The sequence below is a fragment of the Pinus tabuliformis genome, chromosome 1_1, assembly GCF_031772625.1.
Source record: "Pinus tabuliformis cultivar Carrire ecotype Pingquan chromosome 1_1, CPIR1, whole genome shotgun sequence".
Lineage (NCBI taxonomy): Eukaryota > Viridiplantae > Streptophyta > Pinopsida > Pinales > Pinaceae > Pinus > Pinus tabuliformis.
Window position 1 is genome coordinate 834548028 of NC_142297.1, and position 23721 is coordinate 834571748.

The 23721-nt window shown below is 35.4% G+C and overlaps 3 protein-coding genes across 4 annotated transcripts; all 3 read right to left on the reverse strand.

Annotated features, from left to right (window-relative positions):
• Nucleotides 1-1249: 1249 nt before the first annotated feature.
• On the reverse strand, nt 1250-1819 carry LOC149216727 (uncharacterized). Its single transcript, XM_089390052.1, has one exon. The coding sequence runs from the start codon at nt 1817-1819 to the stop codon at nt 1250-1252; it is 570 nt and encodes a 189-aa protein (XP_089246178.1).
• A 3876-nt stretch (nt 1820-5695) lies between these two features.
• On the reverse strand, nt 5696-13965 carry LOC149216728 (uncharacterized). The gene is made up of 5 exons (XM_089392829.1): nt 13911-13965; nt 13714-13805; nt 9861-9957; nt 8480-8536; nt 5696-6452 (listed from the first exon to the last, which is right to left on the reverse strand). The coding sequence occupies exons 1-5, from the start codon at nt 13938-13940 to the stop codon at nt 6207-6209; spliced, it is 522 nt and encodes a 173-aa protein (XP_089248955.1). The 5' UTR covers nt 13941-13965; the 3' UTR covers nt 5696-6206.
• A 190-nt stretch (nt 13966-14155) lies between these two features.
• Nucleotides 14156-18312, reverse strand: LOC149216729 (uncharacterized). Of its 2 annotated transcripts, none has more exons than XM_089391270.1 (4): nt 17839-18312; nt 17614-17690; nt 15633-15861; nt 14156-14304 (listed from the first exon to the last, which is right to left on the reverse strand). In XM_089391270.1, exons 1-4 carry the CDS (start codon nt 18070-18072, stop codon nt 14227-14229), a joined length of 618 nt encoding a protein of 205 aa, XP_089247396.1. In that variant the 5' UTR covers nt 18073-18312; the 3' UTR covers nt 14156-14226. The 2 variants fall into 2 exon arrangements, with proteins under 2 accessions (XP_089247396.1, XP_089247395.1); XM_089391269.1 differs by having other exon boundaries at nt 17614-17693; nt 17839-18305.
• Between the last annotated feature and the right edge of the window lie 5409 nt (nt 18313-23721).

Consider the following 23721-nt stretch of genomic DNA (forward strand, 5'->3'; position numbering starts at 1 on the left):
TGGGAGAATCCATCACTAATATGAATAAAAGCGGGGACAAGGAACATCCTTGCCTGAGCCCCCTGGCAGCGTTAAAAAAAGGGGAAGGCAAGCCATTGATAAGTACAACATAATTAACCTCCTCTACACATGCCATTATCCATCTTGAGCATCTAAGATTTAGACCAATCTTGGCAAGAAAACATCGCAAGAATCCCCAATCCACGTTGTCATATGCCTTCCTTAAATCTATCTTCAGCACAGCAGCCGCCAACTTTCTTGTGTGAATGGAATGAAGTGATTCCTGTGTTATGGCCACCGCGTCCATAATATTTCTATTCTTGAGGAATCCATGCTGCTCTGGAGTTAAATGCAGTGATAGCACACTTCTCATGCGCACAGCAATGATCTTGGAAATTGTCTTATATAAGACATTGCATAAAGAAATTGGTTGAAAGTCTGAGAATGATGATGATAGAGGCTTTTTTGGGATCAAAGCTATGTATTTGGAGATAATACGGGGATTTGTGAAGCCCTTTACTCTTGATTCCTCAACCAAGTGCCCAATGTCATCCTTGAACAGTTCAAAAAAGTGGATGAAGAATTCAATGGTCCAACCGTCTGGGCCCAGACATTTATCCTTTTGGAAAGATTTCATCGTGGCCAGAATTTCTTCTTCAGAGACCTCCGAGAAAAGGGCAGCATTTTGATTTTCATCTAACATAGAGGGGAATAGATCAATGCCCCAAAGGATATCTTCAATACTACTTCTGATCTCTCTGTTGTATGCCTTTTTGAAGTGATTAACTGCTTCCCGTGTTATATCTTCTTGTGAGTAGACCAAATCGCCAGCAACATTCTTAATTTCCCAAATCATATTTACCTGCCTCCTTCTATTCGCAAATCTATGGAAATACTTTGTATTCTTGTCACCTTCTTTAAGCCATATAGCACGGCTCTTGAGGCGCCAGGAGGATTCCTCTTCAGCTAGAATCTTTTGCTTCTTTTTCCCAAGTTCCCATATTCGTTTCCGAATCATTGAGGATATAGAATTATTTTTATACCGAGAGGATAAAGTTTGCATTTCTTTATCAATATCTTTCAGTTCCTTCCTGTTTGATTCTGCTTTGTCCCACTGCCATTTTTTTACTATGTTGCGAAGCAGTGCCATACGTCTAATAAAGTCCAGAGACTGTTGCTGAGTCGAAATTGAGAGCTTCATCCACGACTCCTTTATAAACAGGTTGAAATGTTCATCCGAGAGCCATGATCAGTTGAATTTAAATGGATAGCCAAATTTGCAACCAGTCCCCTTCAACTGAATAATTATTGGCCAGTGATCAGATATGTACTCAGGAAGGATTTTCATCATTGGCGGGCCAAATCTTTCTATCAGCTTCTCGTGGATAATATATCGATCCAGTCTTTTAGCCAAGAAAGAGTCGCCATTCCGCCCATTATCCCATGTAGGTCCCTGGCATACAGGCTGGATGTCTATGAAATTGTTTTGTATAATCGCATTTCGAATCATGCGGCCGATCGGATCTATGTTCCTGCCATTGCCCCAGGTTTCATCAGAACACAACGTGCAATTAAAATCACCTCCAATCAATAAGGAATCAATATCCATGAATTCAGAGGATAGAAACTTTTCCCAAAAGGGCAACCGATGTCTATATGGAGCATATAAATTTAAAATATGCACCGAATCATGACAATTTCGAAAATGTGCTAGAATTAGAATGCCAGCAAAACATTTAAAAGCAACAGCTTTGATCCATTTTGGGTCCCAGATGACGGCCAAGCCTCCAGACAAACCAACAGCGTCGGTTGCCACCATGTGCCAAGAAGGAAACATCCTTCTAAAATAAGAGATGGATTGCGCACGGTCATGCATTGTTTCCTGGATAAGAAGCATCTGGGATTTAGAAGAGCTAAAAAGGTCCTTCAGGGCCAAATATTTAGGGCCGGCCCCTAGGCCCTGAATATTCATGGATATGATATTATACATCACTGCCTTCAGTGGGTTGGCGTGCTCTAAGAGGCCCTCTTGTGGAGAAATCTTCCACGGCAATTTCTGCTATAGGAATGTCAATCAGATTAAGTTCTTTGGGAGACATTGTCTTTCTACCTTTTCTGCCCCGAAAATGCCTGCTACCCCGTTTATCCTTTCGTCTAACCGTTATATTTCCTGCCGATCTAGGGCTAATAACAGGAGATGGGGATTGATCCGGTTTGTGAATAGTGAGGGGTTCCAGGTTTAGTGAAGTCCTTTGAAGCAACATATCTAAATCACATTCAAAAGAATTAATCTCAGATATACACGGAGAGTTACATGGAATGTATGATACGCATATACGCATATAGTGTATGATACGCATATTAAACATCTTAAACTTATTATTTTTAAAAATATCCTACCTTATTTGAAACAAAATTAACTAAAAAAAATATTCGAAACTAAATCATTTTCTCTATTAATTAAACTACACAAATTTGATTTAAATAATTAAATTAATAAATATTAATATTATAATATAAAATTAATTTAAATTTAATAATTAAATTAATAACTATATTAGAGTCTAAAGTTAAAATTCCTTATAAATTATACCTTCAATTCATTACTAAATGAGGGAAAAAATAACCATTATATATTAACACACCCTCTTAGACCACTATATATGCGTGTTGTTAAGAACCTTAAACAACCATATATATTTGTTTACATCATCGATATAAAAATCATGTACAAAGCTTTTATTTCAATCATCATTCAATTATTTTAGATAAGCATTTTTAGACATTTTGGGATCCACACTTTGACTTCCACAATTATCCAAAAGCATTTTCTCTATTATCAATTAGTGTTGACTGGTGTAGCCGCAATTCTTGACTTTTCAGCAAAATAAATTCTTAGTGCACGTGACCACTTGTTTTAGTTACTTTTAGTTACTTTTATATTTAAAAGTTAGATCTATTATGGTTCTAATAACTTATATACCTCGTTGGCCAACTTGGTGACATTTTTATGCAAATTATTCATATTTAAATTGCAGTGGGCTTATGGTTTTGTGAATTAAAATAACGAAATCCAACTATCTGCGGTTACTTGGATACCACTAAAGGTGTGTGATGTGCATCAGAGCAATGGTAATTGGGTGGTAGGTAAAAGGTAATAGATTCTAAGCAGGAATTTTTATATTGAATACCATTTAGGATGTGGTTTGCTTCAAACCAGTGATAATTGGGTGGTAGGTACAAAGGTAATGAATTCAATTCCAAGTAGGAATCTCTTTTTCCTTAAATTTTAGGGAAAAAACACATATATAATCAATTAAATCAAATCTAACTTGTCCATTAGCTTCATTAATGATGTTCGTCTCATCCATTGTACATGTACTATCAAATCTGACTTGTCAACTACGTGGGGAATATATCAAAGCAATTGTTGTGAAGGTTGAATTTTTGGCAAGTACAAAGGCAATAGAGCCTAAGTAGGAATATCTAAAAAGATTGAATTTCCAAGAAAAATGAAAAACATGTGACTAATCCAATCAAATCTAACTTGTCCCTTTCAACTACTTAGAGAATATATCAAAGCAATTGTGAAGGTTGAATCTGTAATAGATACAAAGGTAATAGACCCCAAGTAGGACTCTCTAAAAAAAAAGTTGAATCTCTAGGAAAGAGAAAAAAACATGTGCCCAATCAAATCCAATCCAATTTGTCCATTTTTTTCATTAACGATACTAGTCTTATCCATTGTACGTGTGCAATCAAATCCACTTTTCCACTACCTAGAGAATATATCAAAGCAATTGTGAAGGTTGAATCTATGAAAAAGTTGAATCTCCAAGAAAAAAAGAGGAAATGTGATAACTCAAATCAAATCCAACTTGTTCTTTACCTTCATTAATGACATTAGTCTCATCCATTGTACTTGTGACCAATCAAATCTAACTTGTCCACTACCTTCGTCATTTCTATAGTTTTATAGCTAGTTGTTTACTTCCAAAATTTATAGGTTCAATAAGATAGTTTTATTCCCCTGAGCAATGAAAACCTCGGAGGACTTTGAAGGAATTATGACTGGGGACATAGGGATCTCCAATATAAATGGTGAAATCTAATCTGCGTAAAGATGAAATGATCTTCAACATTTATTTTGGTTGAGTTTAAATGCTTTACATTTTGATTTTTTCACTAAAATCCGGTGGCACAATTCTTATTGACATAGCAATTCTCTATTACTTAAAATGAATTTTTGAATACATAAATATATTTAATGCCTTGAAAATCCCCAGAGACATTTAAATTATAGTAACTTAATAACTTAAATTTATAATTTCAACAATTTTAAACAAATTTCAGACAAAATTGATCAGAAAATATGCCCAGAAAAACAAAAAAACCAAAAACAAAAAACAGTTAGACTAGACTTTTATTTGAAAAGAAACCAAAATATATAACTTTTAAACTGCACTTTATTTCCTAAACGGGACAGTTGAAGACATTGTCTTTCCCCAAAAAAAAAACATATATGATGATTAGAAATTATATTAAGTGGTTTGTTCTATTTGATTTTGATTGGGTGCGATCACACTTAATTTTATAATGGTTTGAATGCCTTCATTAAGTTTGTTTTTTCGAAATTGCTTTTATAATGGTGGGCATTAGTCAAAAAGGGTACTGCTATTTTCCGAACCTCACATGCGTTTTTCTTGAAATAGGAGGTACAACGGAAATTTGTAACCTTCTATCGGCTTCAGACCTGGAGGATGCACACAAGTTGTTTAAACCCCTTTATTAGCCCTGCCAAAACTGTTCTTCTTTTGGCTTATTTCGGGAAGCCACCTTTTAGCTTGCACCACTAAAGATTTCCATTCCACAAGTGCAGAACAAGCCACCTTTTAGCTTGCACCACTAAGATTTCCATTCCACGAGTGCAGAACAACAATAGTTAGACATCAACAAGTGTACAAACAAACAAATTCTAAAATGATAAAACCTATGAGTGTAGATCAGTTGATTTGTGTGGGGTTTAGCCTTCATCCGGTCATTTGTTCAAACCTCATGGAGAGGGATTGAGGATGGGAAGCCTTTCTAAGGAATAAAAACTGTCCACGGGCATCTAGGCTCGACTAAAACTCATACAATCATGTGACAGCATCTCACAGGTGAGCGTATCCTTCTTCCATTCAACATTGGTGCTAGGTGAGCATATCCTTCTTCCATTCAACATTGGTGCTGACCCCAGCCTAGGCTCCACCTAGGCATTAAAAAAAATTGTAAAATGCTAAAATGATCACTGAGCTCTAATGTGATCTGATCACCATACAGGAAAGAATAAATTAATATACTGCAATCAATTTGGATGTCAATGTAAGATCTCTCTGCTGACTTGCTGATCACTATTTAAATAGTGCTGATTGATACGTTCCCATAGGAGATTATCTTCTGAAAATCATCTCTTTGACTTATTTAGGAAAACATTTTTTTATAACAGACCTCCCAAACCATGGTCGGAAGGAGCCGTAACAGACCATCCAAGCCACAGTGAGAATGTAGATACTGAATAAGCATGGAATTATGCTTTAACACTGAGCTTCGCTTGCTCAAAACAAAAAATCACAAATTATGTATATTTGTATTTAGCTTCGACATGAAATCTATGAAAGTTGAATGAAATAAAGAGGGTACAAGAAAAACCAGCTTAGTCCATAAATTGAAGACAATTTTTTTTGCCCATGTCATTTATTTTTCTTCCACCTGATTTCTGTACATTTAAGGAGGCAAGTTTGCTTTGCCCTGTGTACAATATACAACCTCGTTACATAGAACTCTCTCATTTCATCTATGTTTAAACTGAAAAGGAAACTGATCAAGGCAGTGAGGCACCTACATCTGATGCTACTTTATCTTTCCCATTTACTGAGAAGAATAACTTTGTAAGGTTTGGTTAAAACTATCAACTGCTTGGCTGGACATAAATGCTTAGTGCTCCAAATTTCCCTCATCGGGTTACTTGCACATTCTTTCATATTCCTTTTGCCAGAGTGAAATAATGAAAAGTTTCATGAAACCCTTCATATCTACAAATACTTCCGATGTACTAGCCGACTACCCTTCTCACATTCATTGCCTCAGGGAAAAAACTACCTTCTTCATTCTTGTAGTATCTAATTCCTCTTGCAGCTTCTTGGAACATGATCAAGAACTTACTTTCAAGGGATCTGTGAGTTTTCAAATAAACCAGAATCAGGCACCAAAGACAATGAACGACTTCTGGGTAAAGCAGAGCTTTTGCCACTTGACATGTTGAAACTGGACAGGGAAGACTTTAAGGCATATTCAGATGCTGCCTTAGAACAATTTGAACCTTTATTAAATTCTTCCCTTGATGCACCAGGATGCTGAACTACCACCACCATTGGCCTGTTAACATCCTCACATCCAGACTGTGAAGTACGCTGCAAAAAGCAAATTAGCTGTATTAGCCAAGCAATAAAATAGAACCCAATTTTCAATGTGCATGCAATCGACAGAGGCAACTTAAGAATGCAAGTTTGGTTGGCAGCATGGGAGATGGGAAAGTATCATTCTCAGAAAAAGCAAGCAAAACATTTCATTAGGTAATTCAATAAAGAAAAAAATAGATCAGTTGGTACACAAAACCCTTCACAGTCTAAAAGCAAACATGGGAAACTATGTGCAGGACTGGGTGTTTACTCAGGCCCAAGATATGCCAAATATAGTTCATCACTCTATACAAGAATGGAACTTTTTAGACTGTGTTTAGTCTCAAGAAGGGGCACTTGCCACGCCATTGCAGAAAAAAACTGAATGAGAACAGCAAATCATGTGAAACCATCAACAGCAGACTAAAAGCAATACTTCATGGTACTATACTATTTCAACCGATCTAAGAAGTAAAACAAAATTTGTTAGCAATAAGATATTGTGTAAATGCAGGTAGCTTTATCTTAGCCATTTCAATTGAAAAAGTTAACCAACAACACGATTGTTGATGAAAAGACAAAACTAATCCTAAAAATGTAAACCACTGTTTACATAAGGACAGGATTAAAACACAAATAAATTGAGACTGGACATTCCTTAGTCGATTAGAAATTGTAATCTGGTGTTTACCAAATGTAGCAAGTCGACTCAAAGACCGAGGATTGGATATAAGATAGAGGAATAAAGATAACAACCTACACATATAAATGCCAAGTGAAGGTTTTGCATGAGAGAATTCCACTTGGTATGAATGCTACCAAACAAGTTATATAAATTTGAAGCCTTGGCCATAAAAATCACAGCACATGCACACACACAACCATGTGAGACAGAAGGCAGGAACAATCACAGAAAATACTAATCACCAAATGTTTATAATGGGTATATAGATCCATCATTAACATTAACAATAGAAGAGATATATTGGAGAAAGGAGGAAAACCTAAAGATATAAGGACCAGATGTATTAAGGATTTAAAAGACATATAGACTTTTTAAAGAAATTATATGCATGCTCATGCCATATTTTGCACATCCAATAGTTTTCTTTTCCATTTCTCGACTTTCTTGTGCATTTCTCGTAACTAGTGAAATAGACATGCAGAGAAAATCAAGCTGAGTGGAAAACAGACTAAAACAGGCCAAGGATAGATTCTAGATGTACTTTTTTTCAGAAGAAAAAAACTAGAACATGTCTTCATTAAATGAGGATTGCTTTACATTTACATAGATCGATTACATTTACCCAGGGGCCTGAAGTACAAGTGTATTACCAGAATCCGAACAATGACCACACTGATATGGAAACAATGCAGCAATAAGAGCCTATCACAGGGATATAACCACAAAAAAGGCAAGTATCATCAGCACACAATGTGGAAAAACAGGAGAGAGGCAAAAACAAAATTCCTCCAGGAGGAGGCAAAAGGTAACTAGGGAGTCCAACAATCAGATCTCAAAAAGGCCCTGGCTACAGATCTTACCATCAACACAAAATTCATAGGACATCTGCCCAATAGCATCCGCCTCAAGATTTTGTTCCCGATATACATGCTGAATAGAAGGGGAGATTCCATAGATGTACTTGATAATGGAATCTCCCTTTCTATTCGTTGTGAGTACTTTAGGAAATTGTTGACTTCAAGTAAACACCATGAAAAACACTACAGATTTATTCATCCGAGTTAAAAATGTATATATATATGGGAGAAAAAAAAAACATTTTAGCTTCTTTTTTTCCTAATGTTTTTTCATATCCCTGTTCTCTAATGTGGCCAAAATGGCATAAACTTGAAAGGTTTTTGCATTTCATCTGTGTATGGGGTAAAGTAAATATTACAGGTACCATAAATTGAATGAGCTATCAAAACCAAATATTGATCATAGGACAACCAAACGAACTATTGACAAGGCTGAATAAGCAAATTCTAGATTAGTATAACTTGGTCAATAGAAAAACTCAAATCATTCCACTTACCACTCCAATATGCCATTCTCTGAAATTCAAGTTATTGAAATCATTCTCATTCATTTCCTGCATGAAAACCCAAAGTGCATTTGAACGATCAGTTTTGAAAAAGATTACTCATTTAGTTCAATATATGTTCTTTTCCTGAAATGAAGCAAAAAGATACCCACAACAAAAGCTCTCCTTGTACACATGTGACAACATTCTATGCTCGTGTAGCCCAAAATGCGTTTGCCACTTCCCATCACAGATAATATGCTATATCAGATCTCATAATAATTATGATAAGAAGATAAAGGCAATTCCCAAGGAACAAAGGCTAGTGACATACAACAGATTTTCAAAATGGCATATGAAGATCAAATGTTCCAAAAATAAGTAGCTAGTGGCAACAAGACAACCAGGGTAGGAAGTTAGCAATCAACAAGAGGAAGAAGAATGAACAGCCAGCATGAAGGAGTTTAAATTGTCAAATTTAAACCAGTCACTTCCCATTCACAAGAGAGCCTATGAAGCTCAAAAGGAGGACATGGTCAAACAAAATGCATACTTAGCTATGATTTTTTTGTAAAAAAACAAAATTAACTATGGTTATTTTGTAGAAGTAATAAAATAGAATAATAATTGATGGGAACAAATGTACTCTATGAAATAAAGCCTTCCTCACTGCTCGCATGCCTCAAATATGGCTCTGTAAATGGAGGAATGCTAAACAAAGTCATAAAAGCTTAATGCATTCAGAGTTGTCAAGCATCACAAAAGAGAACTATCCTCCATAGAAGAGAATTCATAATTTCTATATTAGGAATTTCAAATAACACACCAAGATAGAACTATGTAAATGAAATTAGGTGTTAAAGAGCATTAGTAGTAAAACAAATAGAAGAGACTAAACACTCAGGTCTCTGATGTTTGTAACATCTATGAATTATGAAATTGATAAAAGACAAGGGATGCAAGGAGGCATAGGGTAAATTATCATAATGTATGGCACACAACAAGGACGTGCAAGTTAAGCCTCATACTTCTACTCTCAGAAAATAAAGGAACTTTACAAGTACATAATTGCAAGGTCTCTTCTAACCTCTGAATAAGAGTTCATATCAATCTAACTATCAATTTTGTACTCGCTGACAAGTTTCTATATAACTAGGATTGTAAAGAAAGCACCCAAAACTTTAAATGCTAGATGTTCCCATGGCAATACAATATGAGGTTCTACAGAAGCATATATTTTTTCTTATCTTTGTCTGATTAAAACTTTCACGTGTTTTAATATCAGGAAAAGAGTTAACTTCCAAATATGAATACAAAGAAAAGATGTAAATAATAATACTTAGAAGTAAGCAATTTCAAAGTAACGGGAAGAAACAGTTGAGAGTTAACGTACAATACTGAAAATAGGTGGCAATGTTCTTTGTCCTGTAGAATTATGAGTTGGGATGACTGTGAAAAATGGGGACAACTCTCGAGATCTGAAAGTCCATCTGATTTAAAAAGAAAAGAGACACAGTATTAGTAATTATCATCACTGCCTCTAGATTGCTTCTTCTAACTAAAAAAGGATGCCTAAAGAACAAGTGTTTGTAAGTGCATTTCAAACAGAGACAAAAATTTGTTTTTATATGTATAGTGGAAGGATAGCACAGAAGCAGCCACTGAAATAAGAAAATGTTCCACAAATAAACAATTTTTCCATCCAGGTGGAATGTCTATCACCCAAGCAATCCTTTAGCCTTGAAAGGAGTCTCATTGCTAACAGTAACTACTAACACATGAATGTCGTACACTGGGCATAGGCAGGACAGGTCAGAGGACTACATCTCAAACCTAGAAATGGGCCCCCAGTATTAGATAATGAAATATCTGTGGGGGCACAAAAGAAGATCAACTCATCTATTTATCATTTTAGATTTTTATTGCATTGGAGTGAAATTATAATCCCACAAAAAGAAAAGCACCTAGTACTCTTCCTTTGATGGAAAATGCAATTTTGGGTAAATGTCGAATATTCAGGGAACTCCAGAAGTACGAAATAAAAAACAGGGGGATGACTTATCCAAATTATTTAATAATATAACTTGAGATCTCATACAGTACTTGAACATATTTCTCCATTTTTGTACCGATTCCAACAATCATTATATCTTAAAAGTTAAAGTTCTAGACATTGGAACTCAATAAAGTTAACGTGCTCCATAGATGCCAGAATCTAGAACCAAAGTCAGTGAGAATAGCTTAAGAAAGAAAAAGACTATGATCTCTTTGGCCAGTCTACTTTAGCAGGCATGCCTCAGGTGATATCATTGTAAAGATGCCATACATGATGCTACTACAAATCAGAAAATGATAAGAGTAACATATCAAATAACAAATGTGGTAAAATTGCTGCTACATTTGTATTCAAGAGCAAGTGAAGGCCCACTTCAAGTAGAATCTTGGAATTCAAATACTCTAGGGTTTGGTAAGAGAATTCACTAAGAGGTAGTATAATAGAATCATTTGAGTTCATAGAGATAGTATAACAGAATCATTTGACTTCATAGAGAGAGTATAACAGAATCATTTGACTTCAAAGTTCATATAATACATGTGCTGTAGGGCCTTCTTTATTTTGTGTAGCTTGGAGAAGCTGGTTCACCACTTTTCTAGTTTCTACTAACTTTTGGCTAATCTATGCTATGAACCTGGTAGTTCTTAACATATTTAGATAAACAGAGAAATCCAAAACTATATCTAATAGCAAGAAACCGTCCATTATTTGCAAAAGATAAGACTGAAGTTCATAAATGAAACATTACATACTAATGCATGACAAAGCATAAACAAGGGATAGTACATTCATCTTTAATTCAAGCCCAAAGATGGTAAAGAGATCCCCACTTGCAATGCAGACGGCTGACAAATCACCTCCTTTCCATATGGGAGAGATCAATGCCTTTTAGGCAGACTTCACAGTTCAGTTCTCAACTAGGATGATAATCTTTAAAAAATATGTAAACTCTCGTGAGATTGAAGCTAAGCATACATGCCAATGCTCCTTGCATATGTGAGAAGAGGATATTTACTTATGATTATTGTATATTTAACCATTTTAATGCTAAAAGCATCCAATATATCTCAATGGAGTTGCTTAGTGTCTAGCTATACCTCTTGACTCAATGATAGAATAACAATTCATATTAGTATTACAATCTATGTAGTAGGGGTCAGCATTCCTTGCTACAGGGCATCCAAACCCAGGATGGAGCCACATTTGATGTGCCCGGTATTGAATTGGGGATGCTTGTCCCACACTTGAGTGCTGAACAACCTCCCTTGGGCATCCCAAGGATGCACTCTGTGTCCCAAAACGCTAATTCAAGGGACAGTCCCACCTCACCCATTGGGGATTTGGTGACAACCACCATTAAAAAATAAAACATAAAATAAAAATAAATGCTTTAAAATGATTCAAAAGGAAGGCAAACAAGTAGGAAAAAGGAATAAAACCCTATGTTACCAGAAATTCCACCCCAATGTGCTAAAAATGTGTTTCCATGTTTTGGAAACATTTCCTTGTATGAAACTCCTCTGAAATAGGGCTGAAAAGTTTCAGAATTTGGAAACACTGCATTGGTTGTTTCATCTGGCATTTCAATCATTTTGGTAGAAATAATGGCCTTTTCAGAGGGTATTTTGATTGCTAAAACAAAGAAAAATAAATAAATAGAACATATAAAAAAACTTAAAAAAAATGTTAAAACTTATCACCCATCAATTTATAAATAGAGGGCCTTGGTCTCTCTTAATAATAACTCTTTTCTTGGGTTTACTCCCAAATTTGAAATCCATGAATGGTATTCTGAAAATTTTACGTCTCCTCATTCCATATGTGTGTGAGAGACATATCCTAGCCATATTGTATCCTCATTAAATAAAAACCTAGGACAGCCCTCTCCGGATATCACTATCTTCTCTTGGGCACTCACATCTCAGCCATTGGCAGGTTTTAACAAGTAGCAATTTTGTCAAAAGAAAGCTTTTATTCAAAAGTAAGCAGCATATAAGGTATCTATAGCAAGTATTTCAGGAGTTTGTACATGAGTTCCCATTTTTTTTGCAACGGTGGTTTATTTTCCAGCTGTGGGCTCCAAGGTTTTATTTTTTTATCCTAAGCGTGTTACATAATACATATATAAAGATTTTATTCAAAAGTGAGCAGAATGCAAATGATCTACAGCAAGCATTTCAGGAGTTTGTAGAGGAGTTCCAAGTTTTTTTTTACAACACTGGGTTATTTTTCAGCTATGGGTTTTATTCTCCATAGCAGGTTATATATATATATATATAGAGAGAGAGAGAGAGAGAGAGAGGTTCCAAGTTTTTGTTCTCCATAGCAGGTTATCTATCTATCTAATAGAACATAAACTAACACCCCAAGGGACCTGGATTTAGCCAATGTGGTCCCCATACCCGCTCCTGAACCAGTACCCATGAACCCTAGAAACTTCGATTTCAATCAAGCAGTTTAATACCATGTTTTCTTTTTAATGATATGCAAAAAAAGGGAAAAATTGTAGGCATGCCAAAGAGCTTGAGTGTTTGGAAGAAACTGAAGAAGAAGGATTGCAGAGATATGACCATATGCAACAAGAAAGATAATAATCTCACAATAATAAAAATATATGGATATTACTCTAACCATGATGAGTGAAATTGTTAATTTTCACATAAGATGCTTTAATGACAGGTGCATCAAAAGCTGCTTGGAAACTCACTAAACATTTCTCACTGTTTGGCCAAACTTTATATTATACATAAAATTGATAATAAGGAAATCGAAAAGATCTAGAGGTGCTCTAATGATAGGTGCATCAAAAGCTATTTGAAAACTAATTGAACGTATCTCCCTGTTTGGCCAAACTTTATATTATACATAAGATTGATAATAAAGAAATCAAAATGATCTTATTCGTTGTTTACTTATTTGTTAATCTATGGATGCCTGACATGCTAATAGGTTAATATTATTAGAATTAAAAAAGATTTGGCCTGCACTTTAATCTTCCGTCACAGTCATATTTACTGTTTGTAAAGCACCACTGTAGATATTTCGCTCGAGAACTTGGACCAAAACTCGTGCATTCATGATTTAATTTCGCACATTTTAAGGAAAATTCGATTGCCTATTTTGAAAAGGAGCAGAGCTCTGAGACATTTCTTTTTATAAAGCTATCAGCAGAGTGGGAAATTAAACATACCCAATATAGAACAAAAATCCAATTTCTGTCCATTCTCGTACAAGCAACTGAACCCAATATTCACTTGCCAGTGCACTTGTTTTTGTGTGCATCTGAAATGATCAAAACAATTATCCCATAAAAAATTTCAGCATGTTTTTCTGGATGATGAATTAAAAACATGGAAAATGGAGCACTGCAATCCCACAATATAATACCAGGATTTCAGCAACCACCATCATGAGCATTGCAGCTTGGAATTTTCTAGATACCACACAAACAAAAAATCAAGAAACGAGTCAATCCACAGTGAATGATATTTTACTTCCGTAAAGTATAATTGGGCAGATGATAGCCATTAAAAAATGTTGAAATATGAGAAAAATGGCAAAAAATTACTTTAAATTTATTATCATTTACTTCTACAGTGCAAACAAGGAAAAAACATATCCCATACTTGAACATGGTATACCTGGTATGGATTGTTGTACGCATAATTTGAACTCCGTTGTCTTCTATATGTTGCAGATGTTCTCACAGAAATGCAATGTTCCTGGATAGGTGTCGAAAGATCATGCATAGCATCAAAATATAGATCAGCATCACAAAGACCTGCAAAGGAAAACATGAAGACAGACTATACCATGAGTCCTCCATGTACTTCTTGTGTGTAAAGAGTACAATTAATGTCTACTGTTAATTGTAAACAATATTTGGTCCAAGAGCAACTGACACACTAATTTAGTTCTAATGAAAGTTACAGATTACTTTGCTTTTGAACAAGGATGAACATGAAATATTTGATAATCCGGAATAATAATATTGAGAAATTTTGTTCAACAGACATGTTGTGCAAACCATAGTTATCAAATTTGGCCAAATCAGAGGTTTTCACACAGAGAGTCAGCCAAGTCCCAGTTTAGCCAAATCATTCAGCTCAGTTCATAATGTTAATGTCTTTCCAATTCTTAATCAACCCTCATCCCTAATCTGCATCATCGTCCCACCCCCAACAGATGCAGAGTCCTTCCCATCAAGGAACCACTCTACCATATCAGCTTGGCCGGCTATAGGGCACCAAAGGAGGGAATCCTCACCTACTGGTAAATGTTATTTTTCTTATATGCTTTACCCTGTACATCAGATGCAGGCCCTTGCCATGCAAGCCATCCACAGGCTTTTGTTTGTGTATTGTTTTTATTATTATTATTTTATATAGAGAGAAGGAGAAGGACCCACAGTGGGGTGGGAGTGAGAGTTTGTATATGACTATATTACTGAGAAGTATACTCCTGACGAACTGGACTTTTCCCCCACAAATAATTTCCATATTGTCCTGTATCTAAATTCAAACTCAGTAACTACAGGGATAACTAAAACTTTGTTTATGGATATGGTTAAGGACATGCCAAAGAAAAATGGCAGAATTTTTCAGGAGATAATATCAAGGGCACAAAAAACGAAACGTGCATTTCACTTTCAAGTTCCATATATCTAGACACGAGACTGTGGCTTTAACTCCCACAGACTGACTGAAAGAGGGATCCAGATCAAGGAAATTGCAATGCCAAGAGTTACAAGAGAAAGACTGATAAGCCAGACTGGCAACAAAATTTAGTCCATGAGTTTGTTTAGCTGTATCGTATGTATGCTAGTCTCTAGATTTCACTGAACGTTAGTTTCAAATTTTAGACAATTAAAATTTCCTCTAAGCATCAGGCATTTAGACTACCCTAATTATGCATTAGAAGTATAAAACTTTAGAGAACAAATTATGAGAAAAAAATTGGGCATAAATGCTGTCAAACAAAGACATTAAAAATGGCAGAAAATGTCTCTACTATAAGGTTGATAGCACTTTCTATCATATGGAAATCAGAAAAAAATCTTTAAAAAATTGGAGCAGAAAAACAGAGATTAATAAGTTCCAAGTAACTTACAGCAAACTGTGGCACGGCAGCTTTATAACCAGTGAGAGTCAGGTACAATAGGGACACTAGCCCAGCTATAGTACGGCGCTCAGATGTAGACAGTTGTTCATGCATGATGCAATAACCATGTGAAATGAGAAGAAAAGCAACGAAACAAGCTATTTCCAAAAAAATTCTAGTGACAAACACCCCAAATGCAACCCAGAATGAGCACATGCTGAGATGAAGACAGGAGTACCTGAAAGTCACAAGATAAAATATTCAATGAATTTATATTGTCTTATCCAATCGAATTCCCAAGAAAATAAGATATCCATTTCATCATGTAACTATGCATATCAATAAACATAGGTCCATTTAATGTAAGTAGTCTAGAGACAACCTATTGACACCATGAAACAATTCACAAAAATAAAATCGATATAATACAAGCACACGATCTTTATTCCATGGGTAAAAGGATGATTCTTTCACACATTAATTATTCACTTTACCGAAAAATTAAAAAGAGATTGCACTATCTACAAATTGCATAAAAAGACAATTCTATTTGTGAAGAGCAACATCAATCTAAGTTCAGAAAGTCGATGAAAAAATATAACTCACCCTTACAGAATTGATTTGGCGTGGCACATCATAAAAATAAAGCAAGTCTTGAGTAATGCTAAGACGAGCATTTCTCCATGAATATACAAGTTAGATTAAGCTCAAAACAACATAACCCACCCCAAATTTATGCAACTGGTTAGAATAATTTGGTTTGAAGTTTGAACCTCCCAGAGGAAGCAAAAACCTAAAGTTTGCTTAGATATGATAAATACCGCTGAGCATGAAAATATATCATCATTCGGGTACATCAAAGGAATCTAAAGATTAGTCAGCAATGCTCTTTTTTCATACTGATTGTCTCCTCCATTCCGTGACCTTTATTTAGTAGGTCGAACATTTGAAAAATAAAAGATGAACACTTGTTCGCTAAATTGTTCCGGGATTTCTTTGCGGAGCATGTTCTGATCCCAAACTCATGCATACAAGACCCAACAACTTTGCATGGCAATTTCAAGTCGGCTGTTTAGGGACTAAGGGTGTATATGCAAAGCTGATCAAGCTACTCTGCTAAGTTAATCTACCTTTAAGCTAAAACAATTTACAACTTGGCATAAAAACAAAAAATCTGATTCTAAGCCTATGTTAGTTTGCACAACTACCTCACCATTTCAAAACAGGGTCAATTAGTATCTGATTTCCATTTTTAACTGGCAAAGCTTAAGGCTTAAGTGTAATTCATGCTTATTAGGAATCATATTTCACAGTGACTTGGGAGCTCTGCACTGACCACTTATCAAATTGTCTATCACCACAGTTTATCCATTTAAAAATTTTGCTCACGATGGTACTGATGAATTGGACCACTCTCCAAATCACTCTCCCTCAAAAGGATCCAACAAAGCTAGTAAAAGGAAGTGGGGGAAGGGGCATGAATCCCCTCTGCATGGCGGGAAGAGAGGGCATGCCCTCAGTATATAGGCACAATTGGTGCAATATGAGAAATATTATTATAAATATTCTTGAGCATAGAAATAGTCTTTAAACTATGTTAAATGGTATATATTACAGGCCCAATAGACCAACTGATTATATGGAACATATAACATATCCAATAGATCAAACTGTTTATATATATATATATATATAACATGACCAGTAGACCAACTGATTATATGCTATGTATAACAGGCCCAGCAGACCAACTGGTTATATGATATTTATAGCATGCCCAATAGACCAACTGGTTTTATGGCATATATAACAGGACCAATACAACAACTGGCCTGGGACTCTGAAAACATAACTAATTTACCAATTCATTCATTCATGATAAGCACAACGATAGAAACATGAGTTTCGTTACAAAAAGAGGTACAGAAACATCCACAAGAAGAAAAAAAAGGGACAGCCCATTCATTGAAATTGGTTAACAGAAACTGACCAGAACAGGAAGGACAAGCCAAGCACCAGAGCTTTCATGACAGGGACTACAGTTAGCATCCACTGTAAGTTGCCATTCTGCTGCAAAAACACACACACACACAACTCTAAAAATACATCATAAAGAAAGTAAAAAACTCCTTCACAGCTGGTTATCTTAGAGTATACAGCTCAATTCCAAATTCGCACAACTGTGTGTGCTAAAGATTCATCAAGAAACCAGTACCTGGCAGTGCCGTTTGGACCAAGTATTGAATACCCATATGCAGACCAATAAGGACCAGACCACAAACGACCCAAGAAAGAGGTAAGGAAGGGGGCTGTAAGTGTTAGCCCAGAGAATTGAACCGGAAACCATGTTGAGAGCTGCCATGGAAGCGAGCAAACGAACTTTAGCTTTAAAGTCGGTATGTGGGTATTCGAAAGCGTAATCTAATCCTAATGCTAAAGCCAATCCCATTTAAGGGCGTTCTTTGCAGAAGCAGCTGGCTAACCATTTTCAACTACTTCATCAACCCATGACTGAGAATTGAAACCCAAATCGTTAAATTTCCGTTTCACGTCAGCAAACGTGAAGGGTGTTGACGTGTGACGTTGTTCCCCTCCTAGCGTTAAGCCGGGTTGTTTGTTTACCGGTTGTAGCTACTCCGACGGAGCTGTGGAGGATTCCGTCACGCCACTCATTGTAATAAGAATAACAATAAATGTGTCGTGGGTTGGGAATTGGCAATTTAGCAACGTATTGCGTGTCGGGTGAGGGTTTCGGGGATTTGATTTGGGATTCGGAAGTGTTAGGAGGAGTATTTCCAGCCAGTGATGACTGGATGGAATGAATGATAAATTGATATATTTGCTTAAGCATAAGTCAGGGATAGACTTTGGAGGGCAAGGGCTAATCAGCCTGCCATAAGGTATTAAATGCCTCGTTATATGCATATTTTATAACAAAATAATACACCGTTTTTATTTTCTATTTATCTAGTCACCGCACACGTGTGCTATTTTGTTAAAGAGTATACATGTAACGGGGCATTTAATGCCTTATGGCAGGCTGGTTAGCCTTTGCAGACTTTGGAGTGTGAAGTTGGGTTAGATTAGTTATTGATGTTTAAAAATCATGTTATGAAAAATTGAATTTATTGTTAAAAATCATGTTAGAAATTTTTCGCAAAGTAAAGTTTAAGGGATGGTTTTATTTGAAAATTTATGAAGTAGCATGTTTAAGAAATTAATCTTGTTTAAGCATATGATCCCATAAATAAATTGTTTGAGTAACCGTCCATGTTTGTTAAAAAAAATTAGTGGTTTTAGATTAAAAACTAAATATATAACTTTTTGTTATTATCTGAAGTATTTTGGATATCAAAACATTTTTGAAATGAAGTTTAATATTGCTTTGTTGGAGATGAAAAAATTATATGATGCCATAATTGTTTGAGTAAAGGTTTATGTTTAAATCAAAAATTAAAATTTATAACTTTTTGATATTATTTGAAGTGTTTTGGATATTGGAGTATTTTTTAATAAAGTTTTGGGATGTTTATACTGTAAAGCTCACTTCATACTGTCTAATGTATATTTAAGTTCATGATTTTAAAATATAATTTTAAAGTGATGTTTTTTTTAACATAAAAGAGTATTGGATATATATTAATTTGTGCCCAGTCGTGGCAAAAAACAAAAGATTTACAATTTCATTAAAGCGCTATTGATGGGCTTCATAGGCTGCAAGAGCAATCTATACTCAGCTTCATTTTTCTTCAAAATTTCAAAAAGGCACTGAGCAACTACTCTTATACTAGTATAGACTTTACAGTATTGTGATAAGAGCAAAATACATTTAAAACCAGACATACAAAACAGAGATTTTGAAACAGGCTAATCCTCCGGGTCGGCAGGACAATTGAGTTCAAAGCCAATGCGTTCGCTTTCTTCTGCTCACTGGGAGTTCTTCTTAACCAGTTGAATTTGGATGTCCTCCAGCTTGCTTCTGAGTGGATCAACTTCGTCTTCGAGTTGTCTAATTTTCTTATTCTTCTCCACATTTTGCTCTTGAATCCCACTTGCCTCAACCATCTAATGTTGAAGAAGCAATTGCAATTTGGTGATACCAGCTCTCAATTTAGAATGTTCACTTGCCCATGTACTGCAAGAAGAGGGAGAGTAAGTGGCCAGAGGAGGGAATTTTACCCATTTTTTCACAATGATGCCTGCCATCCTGCCCGAGCGTGGACGGAGGCGACTTTGGGAACTAGCATCCATGACAATTGACACAGTGAGGCCTTTCACCCAGCTATTGGTTGCTTTCAAAGACACTTTGAACTAAACAAAATTTTGGACCACTTCCACCCGCCACACCAAACCAGAATTACTTGCGACAAATTCTCACCAAACTGGGGGTTCAGGCATCCCCCACCCACAGGAACCATCCAATGGCAACCCTGTTGAAGATACGTATCACTTACAACCCACATGACAGAGTCGGACACCTTCACCATGTAGAATTTCGAACTATAACCCCACGATTTATAGACTGAGCTAAACAGGAGCCTCATGTAGCACTACGAGGTGGCCTGCATGCCTCTAGGATCCCATTGAGTTTCCATGATTACACTGTTAAATGAAAGGACCTTCACCTCATGCATACGAGCCTTCAAGTGAGTGAACATTTTGATCTGAACCAGGAGGAGTAAATGTGGCTCATTCTGAGGGGTTTCGCATGGAGTTCACTTGATCCTTCAAGTGATGGCCCCAAATACGAGGGGCAGACTGAGTATTTCTCACACTTAACCATTAAACCGCGCCAAGTGGCTTCGCATGCTCTGAAATACCACAACTTCATGTCGAGGGAGGAGAGAGGTAGGACTCATTTGATTCCATATGGGAGGAAATAGGGGGAAAGGCCAAAGGGGGTGGGGAGGGAGGGTGAGATGGAGTCGGAGAGGGAGGGTGAAGAGGAGGCGGGGAGGGAGAGTGAGGTGGAGGCAGGGAGGTAAGGTGAAGCGCAAGAGGGGTGGGAAGGAGAGGCTTTAGAATTTATATAATCCCTTTGAACCTTGCTTAGAGACTTTAGGAAGAGTACCTTAGATGACGAATGGAGCTTTAACATAGAATTAGATGCATCCATTCTTAAACTTAGGGGATGGGTAGGAAGCCCTCAATCTCATTAATCGTGGTATGGCCTTCATTCATTTGGCAAGACTTATTGCCTTGTGCATCCACTTCCTTATTTAGGCCTCTTAGGATGTGGACAAATTGTAATTTCCCAAAGGAAGGGAGCATGCCAAGGGCTCTTTTGAGAATCTAATTGAGCTTGTTATTCTGGGCTGAAGAATTGGAGCTCATGTGCTTTATAACCAATAATGAGTCACCCAACATTTTCACTTCCTTAATTCCTTTTTGATGAGCTAAAATTAGACCAAGATATAATCCATATGCGTTCACTTGGTCGTTGGTCTTCCTTCCCAAGCCCCAGGCATAATGATCAACTATTATTTCTTCAAGATTAATGAGAACCTCTCCCCCTCCTGCCACCCCCTCAAAGTGATGGCTTTGGGGAGTTGACTAATAACGTTATTGCATCGCTAATTCATTGTATTAGTAATTTTTCATGCTATGTTATCTTACAAGTTATCATGTTTTGATGAGTCTCTTGTCTCACGACCTTTCAAATTCCCAAGAAAAGTTCTTTGTGGTTTTAGTCATTTTATTTTTAATGTTGCATAGTGATATAGCAACAATGATCGACTATGGTGGTATTAATAGATTAATCGCCTCATACCTCTTCTTAGAGAGTGTCATTATAAATATTTTTATTTTGTTCTAACATTGATGCATTCATATTGGTTGTATCTATTTTCTACAATTTTTCTTCCATTCTTCTTTATTATAATGAATTACACTATGTCGTCCATTGGATTCCCTCTAAAATCTACATTGTTGTGTTAGAAAAAGAAGACATCAATAATTACATCACAAGTAGGCTAAGGATTAAAGAATCAATGAAAATTATAGCATTATGTGTGATCTCATTACATTGTGTTTAGAGGGTTAAGGAATAATTTAGTATTGACGTTTGTAGGTAACCAAACTTGGTCATTCAAACTTGGGAAAGAACACATATAAGGAGAGAAATGGAATGTTTTAAGCAATCCACGAGAGAAAAGTGAGTACATCAAAATGTGATATAACTTGAGAAATATGAAGAAATTTAAGATACAAAGACATAAAAATTTAGCTTAATTATAAGCCTAGGAGGAAAAACCTACAAGAGTGATCTTTGTAATATTTGAGGTTTAAAAAAGTGGGTAATACATCATAGTGAATTTCTCTTTGGGCTTTGCACTTTATGAGAGATCTACTTTTATTTGAAATTCAACATGTTTCCATCTATCTTTCCCTTTCTATGTGAATAATGGGATAGTAAGGTAAGAGGTCTCAAGTATAACTAGTTATGGTCCAGACAAATTTCCCAAAATTAATTAATTTTTTTAATTAAGAAGGGAATAAACCCTTAATAATTATTTTTCCAATAATGAAGGGCATAAACCCCTAACCTTCATAATCAAACAAAGATTTTAAAATGTGGGGAGGTAAGAGAATTAATACTTGAAATAAGGTTGTTCTTTAAGCATCTTTCTATGTTGTGTGATCCAAGGACTCATGACACTCTTTCAAGCCATTTCCATGCTCTTCTACACCATTCAAGATAGTTGTGAATAGCTTGGATGGGTTGGAATAGGTTTACCATTTTCTCCTCAATTTTGGGTCATGTACTTTGAAGGCCAATTTCTTTGCTTAACCAACATTTTTTAGCTCTATTAGATGTTATTCTTATTGTCAAGAGATTTTTTATAGTGCAAACAACACCTAGTTCCAAATTTAAATGTAGGAGTTATGGTCCCAACAAGTTGACCATCATTTTTATACCTCAATGCCCTTGACTCTTGGCCTTTCACTTGCCTTGTCCCTTCATTTTCTTGGTTGTACAATGTATATCATATTAAATAAGCAATTTTCCCACTCGTATAAGGATTTTGCATGCATATCCTTATAGAGATTGCAACCACCATGAATCTTTGTCGATTTTAAATAAAATTAACATTTATCATTTCATTATTTATGTTTATATTTAGTAGTTTATTTTGTCAATATAACATATTGAATCTATTTTTTATGGATTGAGGCCTTTGTGATTAGAATTGATTTGAAATTAATCTTCCAAATCAATCACGTTGAGATTATTATGATTGATGTTTCCAACCATCAAGTGTGGTTCATCTTTAGGACAACTGGTGAAGAAAATGTCATCAAGCCCAAGGAACAAATAGAGAAAGAACCCTAAGATCTAAAGGATCAAGTCAAAAGTCAAAGAAAATAGGTTATTCTTTTGATTTTTGAATTGATCTTTTAGAAGTTAGGTTCCTTCACTATTTATTCCTTGGCCTCGATCAGGTTTTCTTCATCCATTGTCCTGAAGATGAACCATGGTTGGAAACGTCCACAATAATAATCTCAATGTGATGGATCTAGAATATGAATTTCAAATATGCAATCTCTATTAAAATATATTGTCTATTAGATTCTCACTAAATCGTAATATTTTGCCATGAAAATCAATGATTAAAGAATTAGTTTCTCAAATTATGTTTAGATATGATATGATCTCTCACATATGCAAGGTAAGTTAAAAATTGAAGAATAGATTTTAAGGCTGAGACAAATTAAGCATTCTATTTTTGAATCATTTACAGAAACTATCATGAAAATTCAATGACAAAATTTGATTTTTTTTTTAAATATAGATAAAATTAACATCTTAAAAAAACTTTATTACACCTAAAATATATAATCTCAATCTCCACGATTAATATTTACAAATCCAATATTTAAAAAAAATAACCAAAATTAAAATCAATTAATATTTACAAATCCAATATTTAAAAAAAAATAACCAAAATTAAAATCAAATTGGTTGGATGGAAAAATAGAACCAAAATTTAAAAAAAAAAAAAAAAAAAAAAAAAAAATATATATATATTTAAATTACTGCACAATAAGGAAAATTGATGAAGAATTAGTTAAATTGATGAAGAATTAGTTATGTTAG

Bases quoted from the DNA above. Each gene is read 5' to 3' on its own strand.
- LOC149216729 (XM_089391269.1), bottom strand. From the start codon at position 18,072: ATGGGATTGGCTTTAGCATTAGGATTAGATTACGCTTTCGAATACCCA. The intron at 17,694-17,838 runs GTACTGGTTTCT...GTGTTTTTGCAG, and splicing joins GGTCCAAACGGCACTGCCAG to CAGAATGGCAACTTACAGTG. The intron at 15,862-17,613 runs GTCAGTTTCTGT...TGTGACTTTCAG, and splicing joins GGCTTGTCCTTCCTGTTCTG to GTACTCCTGTCTTCATCTCA.
- LOC149216727 (XM_089390052.1), bottom strand. From the start codon at position 1,819: ATGGTGGCAACCGACGCTGTTGGTTTGTCTGGAGGCTTGGCCGTCATC.
- LOC149216728 (XM_089392829.1), bottom strand. From the start codon at position 13,940: ATGCTCATGATGGTGGTTGCTGAAATCCTG. The intron at 13,806-13,910 runs GTATTATATTGT...TGATCATTTCAG, and splicing joins TGGTGGTTGCTGAAATCCTG to ATGCACACAAAAACAAGTGC. The intron at 8,537-9,860 runs GTACGTTAACTC...GTTTTCATGCAG, and splicing joins TGCCACCTATTTTCAGTATT to GAAATGAATGAGAATGATTT.